Source organism: Tigriopus californicus, chromosome 10 (assembly GCF_007210705.1).
Source record: "Tigriopus californicus strain San Diego chromosome 10, Tcal_SD_v2.1, whole genome shotgun sequence".
Classification (NCBI taxonomy): Eukaryota; Metazoa; Arthropoda; class Copepoda; order Harpacticoida; family Harpacticidae; genus Tigriopus; species Tigriopus californicus.
Genome location: NC_081449.1, coordinates 11,978,928 through 11,992,602, shown reverse-complemented (window position 1 = coordinate 11,992,602; position 13,675 = coordinate 11,978,928). Strand labels below are relative to the sequence as shown.

At 42.3% G+C, this 13,675-nt stretch overlaps 2 protein-coding genes across 2 annotated transcripts in view; both read left to right on the top strand.

Moving 5' to 3' along the window:
- The first annotated feature begins 4,713 nt into the window (after nucleotides 1-4,713).
- LOC131887589 (guanine nucleotide-binding protein subunit beta-2-like) lies at nucleotides 4,714-6,310 on the top strand. Its single transcript, XM_059236215.1, has 4 exons — nucleotides 4,714-5,073; nucleotides 5,148-5,263; nucleotides 5,334-5,544; nucleotides 5,650-6,310. The coding sequence occupies exons 1-4, from the start codon at nucleotides 4,914-4,916 to the stop codon at nucleotides 6,198-6,200; spliced, it is 1,038 nt and encodes a 345-aa protein (XP_059092198.1). The 5' UTR covers nucleotides 4,714-4,913; the 3' UTR covers nucleotides 6,201-6,310.
- Nucleotides 6,311-6,722: 412 nt separating this feature from the next.
- LOC131887588 (trichohyalin-like) overlaps nucleotides 6,723-13,675 on the top strand; it is a gene marked incomplete in the record, with an annotated part of 9,277 nt that continues 2,324 nt past the window's right edge. Inside the window, 4 exon segments of the mRNA XM_059236214.1 lie at nucleotides 6,723-7,100; nucleotides 9,886-10,611; nucleotides 11,128-11,208; nucleotides 11,301-13,622. Coding sequence (XP_059092197.1) covers nucleotides 6,738-7,100; nucleotides 9,886-10,611; nucleotides 11,128-11,208; nucleotides 11,301-13,622 — 3,492 coding nt within the window.

Genomic DNA, 13,675 nt, shown 5'->3' with positions numbered 1-13,675 from the left:
CCATTTCGAAATCGACGTCTCAGTCGTTCGAAAAGCTGGAGGAGTTTGCGATCTTGCGCAATTTCTCCCAGCATGTTGGTGTAGCCACTAGAGAGAATAGCGTTCTCGACTTGGTCTTTTCCAATGACCCTGATCTGATCCAGCATGTCCATGCGACACCTAGTAATCTGTCAGATCATCATATTCTCGAGATAGGGTCGACCATTACTCAAAAGCCGGCGTGCTCTAGAGTAATACCGGCCAAAAAGGTTGGTTTGGCTAAGTTCAAGTTCAAAGGTGAACATTGGCCGTTAATCATAGAAAGATTAGAAGACCTAGATCTGATTTCAATTCTGAAACAGGAATTGTCTATTGATAAACTAATTTTAGTTTTAAAGGAAGTTTGCTACTGTTTAGCAATCTCTGAATGTGTTCCGAAAGGTGGGACACGGACTAAAATTCTAAAATATAGGAAGACTTTGTTCAAAAAGAGTTGTAAACTAGCAAAACAGCTGAAGAGCACTTCGAATCCAGTAATTGTAGGTAGTCTCCAAAAAAAAGTTGGACGTATTTCAGGGTAAGATTAAAGCTTCCATCGAAGATGACCACTTACAAACTGAGAGTAAGGTGGTTCAGGAGGTCAGGTCGAAACCGAAGGCTTTTTTCTCTTATGCGAACTCTAAGAGAAAGATGCAACACTCTGTTGGGCCTTTTGATGTTGATGGGGAAGCCATTAACAATGCAGAGACTATGGCTAACATGCTTAGAGATCAGTTCTCCAGTGTGTTTTCAACCCCACTGAGTTCGGAAGCAACAGCTCATTGCTCTGAAGATGAGTCTGTTGAGATTGACAAGGTCAGTTAAGTTGAGCGTTTAGATGATCTTGTAGTCACAGATCAAGATTCATTAAATGCCATCAGGGACATGAGATCCTCGAGCTCTCCTGGTCCTGATGGTGTGACATCTCAGTTTCTGATAAGATGCTGGTTCTTTACCCTGTTTTCTCGTACTTGATGCGTTTCATCTTGGATCAGGGCAAGTTTCCATCGTCTCTGAAGCTAGCTCGCGTTGTTCCAATTAATTTTCTCTCACTTCGAATATTGAGAAGGTGTTTGAGAAGATCATGAAGTCCAAACTTGTTGAATTTCTTGAGGTCAATGAAGTCCTTCCTCCTAGCCAGCACGGGTTCTGAGCACATTTTAGCACGGTTACCCAACTGGTTGAGCATTTAGAGCAGGTCATTGAGGGACTGGAAAGGCATGAGTCAGTTGATGTTGTCTATCTTGATTTTGCCAAGGCCTTTGATAAAGTAGATCATGGCCTTTTGTTGAATAGACTTTATGACATTGGGATCCAAGGCAAGGTTCTCAACTGGATAAGAAGCTTCATTCATGATAGGAAGCAAATTGTTAAGGTTGAGAGATCTCTTAGTAACATACATGATGTCAAGTCAGGTGCTCCCCAAGGCTCCATCTTAGGGCCCCTCCTTTTTATGATATTCATTGTCCCGCTTCAAAAGCGTAGTATTACTGCCAGTCTCTCTTCTTATGCTGACGATACAAAGTTAGTTTCTGGCAGGAATGGCCAAGATTCCAGTAGCCTTGCAAAGGACTTAGATCGAATCTACTCTTGGGTAACTGAGAGTAATATGGCCCTGAACGGAATGAAATTCCGCTCAATGACATTGGGGTCAACTCCTTTGAATACTCCACTCGTAGATAATGTAGGTAAAGAGCAGGTCTCATCGATGAAAGATTTAGGTGTAGTCCTCCAAAATAATGGAAAGTTCCATGAGCATATCCAGTTGAAAGTTGGTAAAGCTTTTCAAACATGTGGTTGGACATATCGCATTTTAAGTCCAGAGATAGTTTCACGATGCCAACTCTGTACAAGTCGATTGTCCAGACACATCTTGAATATGCATGCTTCGCCCATTTGGGCTCCAATTAGTTCAGCAGGTTTGCAAAAGCTTGAGCAGATCCAAAGATGTTTTTATAGGAACATCAGAGGAGTGAGAGAGCTCTTGTATTTGGAGAGACCAAAAAAGTTGGGACTGTACAGTGTTCAGAGAAGGTACGAAAGGTATCTGATACTGTACGTCTTCAAAAGCATTCATGAGCTTTGTCCCAACCCAGGATTTAGGGTCAATTCTAGTGACCGTAGAGGCTTAATGTGCGTTTTGAGAGCACCTTCAAGCCCTCGAGAATCCCGGCTAGTTCGAACAATGAAGTCCATATCTCTTCTTTCTTCGGCTCTTTCATTGTTTAATTTGCTTCCCTCTAATATTCGTAGGGAATACGTAGGCCTTGTTGATCTGGTAGCCCCTTTCAAGTCAGACTTTGACAAATTTTTAGATAGCATTCCAGAGCAACCCTACATTCAAGTACCAGCTCGGTCTGCCAAGTATCATATGAAGATTGAAAGGTAAAAAATAGACGAATTATACCCTTTCATTTCAAAAGTACTGGGGATGACATAAGCCCGTGAAAAAACAGACCAAAAAAAAGGGGAACAGATTATTCTACTTGGTAGGGATTGACAGTTAATAAAAGCCACGTTCGACCATCGGGCAAAAAATGGCGAGAAAAAAATGACAGGAATATATACAACAAAAGTGGCAAAAAAGACAAATGTTTTATTTTTATTTTATTGACCTTCAGATTAGTTTTACTCCCACCTGGTATGAGTGGAAAGGCATTTTGTGTCAAAATGTGAGAAAATAGTAAAGGAATATCACTTGAGTGTGATCTAATTTAATCGATCAATAGTCGATTAGGGCCAGAATTGTGATTGCTCAGGTTTTTTCGAGAGCATGACCGAATTGGCATTGATATGAAAATAACTTCTAACGTATTCAATAACAATTCTGACGGGAACGACTGAAAAGATTCACCTTACAGATATTAGTTACAAGTAGGGTTCTCAAAATTATACATTAAAAAAAGACCTCAAGATGCAAACAATGATGCAAATAAACTTCAAAGATGCTTTTTATTGTTATGGTATACTAGGGTATTTTGACCAATTTGTTATACTTGACACATACATTCTGTAATGACAATATGCTCTGATTCCAGTGGATCAGCATCTGAACATTAATCCCCCCTCCCCCCTAAAAGTAATCAAAATGCAGTAGGGACCCTTCAAGTTTGGATGGTTGGTGTCCGGGATAGGAGATGGGATCACAGCATGGAAAGAAAATTCAAGTCTCTCCCGAAGATCACCAGTTTTTAGACCAAAGGAAACCTAGTTGTTATATTAGAAATCGACGTTATATTTCCCGATCACCCTTATATTCAAGGGTTAGCCAGATCCGACAACTCTAACTCGTTGGTAAATCAAATGATATATGGAAAAAAAAGTTAAGCAAAATAAATACGTTTTTGTCGACCGCAAATAAACCTTCAGCCAATACCATTCTTTGAGAGTGCTCATTGTGTTGCTGTTTATGGGGTTTTGTTTGATAAAATATGCTCATTCAGCATTTCTGATGTATTGTGCTATCATATATGTGTCCTACGAAAGAGATGGCAGGCGGGACCCTGAGTTTTCAAGTGCAGACATAGGGTCAGGGGTGCCAATTTCTCATCAAAATAGTGAAAATACATATTTTCCACCCAAAGAAATCAGTCAAAAGAAGCCAAAAATGCATAAGAATGTGAAAACGGATTAAAGATACAAATGATGCAAATAAATATTCAGGATGCAAAAAGATTCAATCAAGGGCCCAGAATACAAATAATTGTTATTTCCGTGAGTATGAGAACACTAGTTATAAGTCTTCGACATTGCTATTTTTCTAATCAAACCATCAATCTTTATAGCTGTCAATATTTCTAGGAACCTTGATCATGCACCTCCGCTAATTCTAGAGCAGAGACCTGTTTTTTAAAGCTCGTACCTCGGAGTTAGGGGCTTAGACGTTAACGTGCATGAAAATACACTCGTCAAAATGGCGAGCGGATGCTCATTCTGGGTAACGTCCAAGGGTTGACCCTGAGGCACGAGCGTTTAAAAAACTCGCCTCTGTTTGCTTGTACAATAAGGATGCTTGTAAAATCTAACCAACCCTGATTGTCATTGACCATTTTTTTGCCATCAATTGGCAGAAAGTGGCACGCATGCCTTCAAAGTCGATTTTTTCCATCGTTGTGCTTAGACCATTGTAGCTTTGGCCGCAGCTTTTTTACTTTATATATTATTTTCCTATAGTAATGTAACATACCATTCTCGCTAGATTCAACGACTGCCCCAATCTGCTTACGCGCACTCAACTGTTTTTGGTTTCTTGGTAAATAATGCATCTTCAAAATATCAAACGTTTCGGACTGGAATCTTGAAGGTTGTTAAAAATGCATTTGTTTAATCTGAATAAGGTAGAATGATAATCATAATCTTGCATTCCAATATCAGCTAAATCATCCGTGCAACAATTTTGAAAAGTAGTATGAAATACCAATACAGATTGGATAGAGCAAACCTCAGAAATCATATGTTTGGAAAAATCAGGACGTCCAACCAATTGGAACTCTACGCAAAGACTTTCAATGGTCCACAATCTCAGTCATAGATTTAATTCAAGTCAAACCAACCCCCTAGAGAGTATCATTAAAAATACAGTCCGTTCTCTACAAATGGAGGAAAACCCGCGCTCTTATTTCCAAACTGAAGGAGTCACGTTTCGTCTCAGAGGCTCCTCTCCACGAATTTTGAAGAGTCACCAATATGGTTTCTTTTTTTCGGCATGTTCCCTCTTCCACGGAGCATGACAATAGCCCGAGTTCACTCCCTCGAATTGGATTAAGTGCCAAGACCTTGAGAGGTTTCCTAATTGTACCAACGGCCATCAAACCACATCAGTTTTTGAGAGGCTCCTCAGCCTTACGGTTCGTCACTTCCTGAAATTGAATCCACCCTTTATCTAGAAAAACAAGATGCCCAAACCCGACGAGGAGACCGAAAGCATGCGCAAGGAGTTGACCTCCTTGGTGGAAAAGTGCCGCGAGGAACAGAAGAAGATGTGTGACACCCAAGATTTTGGACCCGCCTCATCCATTCCCAAAGGCAAAGCAACCACGAGAAAGCAACTTAAGGGTAAGACAAGGCTCATGTCACCTTTCAATTTGCTCAAAGATACTTACTTGCTTGCTCATGTTGTTGGTCCATAGGTCACATCAATAAAGTGACCTGCTGTCACTTTGCTGGCGATAGTCGACATGCTGTCACCGGGTCATTGGATGGAAAGCTCATTATTTGGGATTGCTGGACAGGGAACAAAACCATGGTAAGCTTAATGCAAAACGTTAATCTGGTTTTGATCCATTATTTTTTCCGTATCTTTTATTGTCATCAAGATTATCCCGTTGAGATCGGCGTGGGTCATGACGGCCGTGTTCGCTCCTTCGGGTAACCTGGTGGGATGTGGTGGGATGGACAACATGCTCACAGTGTATGATATTAACAACCGGGACAGCAGTGGTGTGGCCAAAATGATCCGGGAGTTCCTAGGCTACGAAGGATTTCTCTCCTCCTGTCGATTCCTGGATGACACCAAGGTCGTGACTGGTAATTGATCCATCCCATCTTGAACAATGGCTGTCTGTCCTCCCATTGGTTCACTTGGCTTAGAACTATGGCTTCTCACGTGCTATGCTTTCCTTTGCTTCTCAGGATCGGGAGATATGAAGATCATGGAATGGGACATCGAGACTGGGAACAAGATCAAAAGTCTCGACGGCCATAACGGCGATGTGGCCGCTTTGAGTTTAAAGCCACAGGACAACCAAGTATTTGTCACAGGCTCAGTGGACCGAACCATTCGATTGTGGGACTTACGGGCCGATCGTTGTCAACAAGTGTTTTGGGGTCATGAGGCGGACGTGAACTCGGCTTGCTTCCACCCGGACGGAAATCACTTTGTCACTTGTTCGGAGGATAAGACCTCCAGACTCTGGGATTTGCGGGCAGATCAAGAACTGGCCATCTACAAGCCTCCCACACCCAATTCGAGCTTCACCTCGTGCGCTTTGTCGGTCAGTGGGCGTTTGCTTTTCTGCTCTAGCGATGATGCCTCGATCCACATATGGGATTTGATAAGCAAGACCCATGTCGGCAACTTGTGCGGGCACGAGAATCGAATCACTCAGATCGCTTTGGCTCCATCCGGGATTGGATTGATGTCGTCCTCGTGGGATAATTCAGTTAAAGTCTGGGGTCTTTAAAACGCCATCAGATTTGAAATAAGGAAAGAAAACCATTGGCAATTGGCATCGATTTATATCACCTTCGAAAGATCTATCAATAAATGTTTACCCATTTTGGGATCTCCGGTCACGATTCCTATTGAATGCTCAAGGTCGAATGCAAGCCGAGACGAAGGCGGTCGCTCTGCTTTTGTTCTAGTTGGAGCTTTGTGCAAGGTCAGCTCACCTATTTCGTTTACGGTCATTCAAATTACTCTTGGTCATAATGCCCTCACATTAGAAAAAGCCAAGAATTGAATTGTTAAAAAAAAAAAATACTTTTCACTTAATCATACTCTTCATTCTGGCAACATCCATTCGCGAAGTCCTTCAAGAAGAACCCAAAATATAAGTTTAATTTTTTGAGACTATGACGGACTATGGTAGAACGCGACGGGTACAATTACACAACGGATGTTCCCAACGTGTCCATTTCAAAGCAGTTTTATCTCATTTGCAAATCAGAAGCTGTAGAAAATTCAGTCCAGCCTCCACGAAGCTCAAAGAGCAACCACCATGGAAAGAGTGTCATCCCTAGTGGTCTTGAGTTCGGACGAGGAGTCTTCCTCGGAAATGAGTTCGGAAAGCTATCATGAAAACCTCAATACAGCCGCAATTCTCAACCTGAATACAAAAAGGCTCTCCCACGACGGGGACACCGCCTTATCCAACGAATCAGGCGAAGATGAAATTGAGCGGATCCAGAAAATCATTAGAAAATCCTCAGTCGTGTCCCCTTCACCTTCGCCTACGCGGAAGTTGAGCTGGAAGACAGAAGTCGAGGAAACGAGTAATCAAAGAGGCTCTTCCCCGACCTCGAGGAAGCTCAGTTGGACTAGTACCAATGGACCCAGCCAAAGGTTAATCAATCAAAACGTGGTAAGAAAAGTAGAAGTGGACTCTCATGATGGGAAATGTCACTCGCAGGTGGTTTTTCTTTAACCCGGATTGGTGGAGTTCGCATCAACTTCAGGAGGAATGAACCCAATAGTGAATATCTTTTTGGGGGATTCTCATTGAATTTGAAGAGCTTATGGTGCTTATTGTTAAGAAACAATCATAATGATACGTACTTTTAGGATCTGTTTGAAAGTTTTTCCCCTATGGCTGATTTCAATATTTTTTTGAATGAACATGTTTGTATTGCTGAAGACTTCTGAAACGAAGAAATGAAGAAAAACGGACTCATGTAGACGACTTCTTTAGTTTCAAGTAACCAAATACTGTTTTTAAACATGCGCGTAATAAATGTCAATTGAGGGAAGAAGAAGTGAAGTGAAGAAGTGATTAGCGAACACACTGGTAAAAATACCCTTTCGACGGAAATACGCAAACACGTTTTGGTGTTTTCTACCTCAGAAAGTCACAGGGAATAACTTTGACTTTATTGCTTTTTAGTATTCTAGCCCGCATTAAAACTTGCATGCCTAAAAATAGTTAAAAACTATTTGTTTTCAAAACCTATTCAATGTAAATTGGGAGCACTTTTAGTTAGCACTTGATTATAAATTATGATTTCATCTATTAGGTACGTACACCGCTACTTAGTTACATGGGATTTAATGAGCCAAATTTCATCGCTTTCAGCACCAAAACGCCCCGGTTATATGTTAATTCAATTTCCCAAAGAATTGATATCGATATTCTACATCACAAAACTGAAATATTGTTTTGTGCATAGCCTTACAATAACTCAAAATGCTATTTAATGTCACTTAAAACACACAAGACGTGTAATCTTTGAAAATGGGCTTTACAATCATCATGAGTACACTTAGTTACGCATTCACTTGAATTCTGAAGTCAATATATGCAACAGACAATGCTATAGATTTGCTCGTTTCTTGAATACTTTGTTGAAATTGATTGAAAATAGCTTCCTTAAGGCTTCATTAATTTTTGACTGAAATTTTCATTGACTGCTTGAATAAGTGTCGTTTGGATGGTTCTAAAATATATTTCAATAATATGCTTTTTTGAGGGTTTTAAATGAGGTTATGTAACATTTTGAGTTAATTTGAAACTATGCAAAAAAAAGAAAAATAAATCTTCAGTTTTGTGTTATTGAAAATTGATATTAATTCTTTGGGAAATTGAATTGACGTATAACCGGGGCATTTTGGGGCCAAAATCCATGAAATTTGGATCATTAAATCCCATGTAACTAAGTAGCGGTGTACGTAATAGATGAAATCATCACTTACAATCAGGTGCTAATTAAATGTGCTCCCAATTTACATAAATTTGGTTTTTTGAAAATTTCAATTTTTAAAATGTTTTTAGGCATGTAAGATTTTTATGTGGGCTAGAGTTCCATAAAGCAATAAAAATCAAAGCTGTTCTTTTAGATGTTTTGAGGTAGAAAAATGCCAAGATGTGTTTGGGAATTTCCCTGGAAAGTTGATAGGGCTGTTTGAACACCGTGCGAGTAAATCTCTAGCCTTTACTCGATGAGTGAGTTTTATAAAGTAACGTTAGTAAGTTTAACTGTTCCCAAAACGCATGATTAACTCAACCTCTGCCATGCAAATATGCTAACATCCTGATTTACCGACTTCGTTATTTTCCTGAGGAAAACTACTAATTGAAAAAGCTGTGAGTCCACATGCGATTTCTCTGATAACATATCTATCGGTACTGGGAGCTATTACAGAGAGTCAAACACTTAAGCAATTTGCAGTTTAGCTCCGTAGTTCCAATCATTTTTTTCACTTCTTCATCTGCACAAAATATGATTACCAAATAAGTTATTGCTAAAATGTAGACCTGAATTTAGCTATCAAATAGTAACAGTGTTCCATGGTCCTGTAAAGATTTTGGCTGGACCACTGACAATGCGTGCAAACCATTGCAAGGTCAGTGCCACTCTTTTAGGTCCACTGCCGCAACGCTCTCAACGAAAACAAGAGTCGCTCGTGGACTTTTGGCACATGAAAGAGAAAGCTCTCTCTCCTTGGAGCGGAGCAGCTGTTCTTTTTTTTGTTGAAGCTTGGAACACGCTATTAATGAGAACTGAAGCAACAGCAGTACCTGCTCCTTCATTTCTCTCATGATGGAACAGTTTTAAGAACAACAAAAACAGCAGCACCTCCTACGTCCCACACACAAATTCGGCGGCTTTACCAAGACCGACTCACACATTCCCATACTGTACCTACTCTGAGAAATAGTGAGTGGGTCACGCTGGGATGGGCTGGTCCATGTGGTCCACCACTAGAAGTGATACGCAAAAGTGAGAACCAACCAATGAACAAAGAGGTTATCGACGAAGAGTATGTTGTACACACTTTCACTTGATCAACTTGAACTCAGTGAAATGGAGCATCACCGGTGCAATGATGGATATTTGGTGCAGTTTGAAATTCTTATGATTATTCAACATTAAGTGAAAACAAAGCTCTTTTTGACGGTCTTTTCGTGACGTGAGTTGGAATGATGGGAGGAATTGGGGAACGCATGCCATTTTTTTCCAAATATTTGAAGAGGCTGCTGCTCTCTTTTTGTGAAGCCATCGAGTCAGAGAGAGAAGTTGTCAGTTTTGTTTTTAGGAATTGCTGCCGAAAAGGGCTTAGTAAATGAGCTCGGGATGAGACTGAAACAAGACTGCGAGGTTACACATTCATGTTAACGATAGTGCGCGACTGACATCAATTCATTGTTTCAGGATGAAGTGATCAATGTTCAACTCCCAAGATCCAAACCAAGTTCGAAATCGTCGCTGCAAAACTCGAGAAACTCATCAAGGATGGAATATCAATCCACGCCGCGACCTGAAGAAGCGGTCCCAGTAACCCACGAGGCCTTTGGAAACCAGGACCACACCGAAAGTGCCTATCAGGTTAATTCTGATTCCGCCACTTGTCACGAGGGTGAGAGTGACAGAATTTCAAATCGCCATCGGTCCAGACGGGATTGCGCCTTCAATGTTCGAAAACGGGACAAGAGCTGGGACCAAAAGTGGATGGAACACTTGCAAAAGTCCAACCAAGGGTCTTCACCATCGTCGTGGAACATCAACCGGGAACCGGTGAAGATCAATAGCGGTGTCAAATGGGATTCAGTACGGACCTCAGAGCCATCTCGAAACCCTCGCTCCAATGTGACGAAGGTCAAATTCAATCCGGATGGAAGTTGTTCCAAAGTTAATAACAACCCTCAAAAGCACCATTCCGATTCCTTTGATGGTGAGGAGAATATGGAAAAGCAAGATTTCCTCGATTCCAACAAAGATTCCAGTCCACCCGTCACACGACAAAGAGAATATGTCTCTCCAGGGAGACCTCCAATGTCACCGAGGAGCTTGAAACGACGAATGATCATCCGTGTGCGAAAATCTCCCAGTCCAGCGGCTTTGGACGCGGATTCTCGGGCTGTTCAACAACAGCAACAGGTCAGTAACAGGTGGAGCTGGAGAGTATTGCAAACATTGCCTACTTGTTTTTGCCAGCCATGTTCATGACGTCGGTATTTGATAACGTCCTTCTTTGGAAAAAACGTTTGCTGTCGGCTTATCACGGCTTGAAAGAATGATATAGTTTCGATTTGGGTTATGCTCTCTCTTTTCCCATTCAATTGGGCCCCGAGATACTGTCGCTTGTACAGCTCAATGGCTCATATTGCTTTGAAAGGCAAAACAAGAGCGGCTTTCTACTCTTGAGCTCAACACATACACCTGAACAGATGTACTTGGTGCGAGTACTATTACGTGCATTTGTCGGCAGTGTGCTTAGATAAAGACGAGTCAGAGTTAGAGTAGTGTCGAGTGGGACCGGAGGATCAGATGCGTTCCTGAAACTTGTGAGGAGGGACCGTGTCCTAGGTATATTGCTTATCCCCGTCCCATGCCTTCCCATATTTGAGGTCATATCGTGAAGCATATTTAGACGTTTAATCGTTCACATTTCAGGTCTTGAATCCACAGATTTACGAGAGATACTGTGCCGCATTAGAGGAAGAGAGATTGAAGGAGGAGCAGTACCTTCAAGAGGTAACAACGTGTACAAATACCAAACAAAACAGGGACAATGTTCTTCAAAATAGACATTGCTATAGTGGAACGGTTTTTTTTTTACTTTCCAGCTCCACGAAGTTACGTCCCATTTTCACAACAACATTGACCACATTGAGAAGAGTTTTGAACAATTGGTACAGGGAGTCATTCACGATTTCAACGAAAACAGCTATGACGGAACCTTTAGAGCGGTGCCAGCCCAAGTGAGAGAACATCAAGATCACGTCCAAGGATCTAGTGAAACCAAGCTTCAGGAAGAGTCTTCCAGTGAATTGAGTGGACAGGAATCGAATCCAGTTGACGTTTTGAGCAATATTCAAATTCCAGACGACGATTCATTGACTGAAGGGGACACGACATCTGATAGCTACCAGGTTTACGAGATTGAGCACGAAAAGAGCGACAAGGCTCAAGAGAAGGAGTTCGTGATCCAACAAAAATTGGAGAGACTTGAGGAAGTCGCAAAATATGAACAAGAGCGCCTCGCTCAAATTGAAATTCAGGAAAGGATTCACCAGGAGGAGCTCAGGAAGACTTTAAAAAGAGAGGAGGAGCTCAAGAGAAAAATCATGGAGGAGAAGAAGATCCTGGAGGAATACCAAAGAAAAGTATTTGAGGAGCAACAGAGCAACATTCAAGAGGAGCAAAGGCGAATTCAGCAAGAACAGCGAAGAAAATTCGAAGAGGAACAGAAAATTCGACTCGAGGAACAACAAAGAGCATTCGAGGAACAAAAGAGATTTGAGGACCAACAGCGACAACACATGGAAATGGAATTGAAACGGAGAGAAATGGAGGCTCGACAACGGCTTCGATGGGAAGAAGAACAAGCTCAGATAAGAGCCCTAGTGGAGGAACAAAAGGAACGGGAAGAAATGAAGGCGAGGCAAAAAGCTGACGAAAAAGAGCAATTGGCCCTCAAGAAACAAATGAGAACCAGCCACAGAGGTAGTCAAGGTGGATTAAAATCAAACGCATACCATCCCAAGAGGGCTTTTGAGACTTTTGAGACCAATGTCAAAGAGAAAGCGTTCTCGGTGTCCGGAATGTGGAACAAAGTCGACCTTGGCATTGTCAAGCAAAAGAAGGATTTCTGGCTGGATCAAAGTGACGACGTAGACACCATGAGTCAAACCGCACAACGATCCAAAAAGACAAGAACCATCAACCCAAACGCTTGGATCGACCATCCACCTGGCAAATCGGAAGTGCGGAAGGACAAGGACAGTCCCAAATCAGGTTTCAAGGTAATTCACAAGGCACAGTCTAGTGGCGATCTTGCTCAAGAATTAGAGGAAGTGGAACACAAGACATTGAGCAGTGGCGTGGGTGCTTGGGAACAAAGAGACACGGGGCGAAAGAGTGCAGACATTTTTATGCACAACGACAGCCTTGGCCCTAAACTCACGCCATTCGAGTTTACAGAGGTACCGGCTGTGATGGTGGAAACGGTGTCCACTCCCAACAATGAAAGAAAAGCACCGTTCAATCCCCTGAGTGAAAAGAAAGTTCGGGGGCCGGGGCTTGAATTTGTTCCCGCAAGCCCTGGAACCTGGAACGACGAACCTCCAACCCACACTGCCTATGAGGTGAAGAACGCACTGATTCGTCCAATCGGCACGCAAAAATTGAACGATGAAACCTGCGAACCGAATCACACACTCACTCCGTGTCCTCCACAACACCACCATGATCCGTGGCTGTCGAGATCCCAAGAATATCTTCCGCTACACGATCCTAATTCCTCATTAGGTGGACCACAATCGTTAAGTTTGCTGTCGGTGAACCTCTCTCCATCGAGTAGTGTGGTAGATTTATCATCGGGTAGATCATCGCCAACCGATCGAAGTGGACACTCTTCCTACTTCAAGAAAGGTCGACGTCGGCGAAAGAGCACTAAGATTGCTCAGGATATCGCTCGTCGTGCGGAGGAATTCGCCCGATTCGAAAAAGAGCGAATCAAAAGGGACTTTGCATCCAAGATCAACCATGAACAATTCTTAAAGGAACGAGAGAACAACCAAGAAAAGATTGTTGAATCGAGTTTGAAGAAAAAGATACTTCATCCTAAGGACCAGGCCAAGGTACCAGATCTGGGAGACAAAGAAAGAGTGCAGGATTGCACAGATCCCGCTTTGCCTAGCGATGACCGCTTAAATCAAGTCCAAGCAGACCTGGCACGTCAAAAGGCCGAGGAACAAGCCCGTCTCCAGCAAATCGAACAGGATCGTCTTCGTCAGATCGAAGAAAACGAGCGATTAAGCGCTATACCCACCACGAATCAGCTCAATCTGGCCCAGGTGATTGAGAATAAGAAACACGACATCGCCAAGTCTATGCAAAGCCGATCAGCCGACGACGATTTCACTCCCGATGAGGTCCGAGCTAGGATTGCGCAGAAACTAGAGAACAAGCGCAAGAAGGAAGCCCGTAAGTCGAAAAG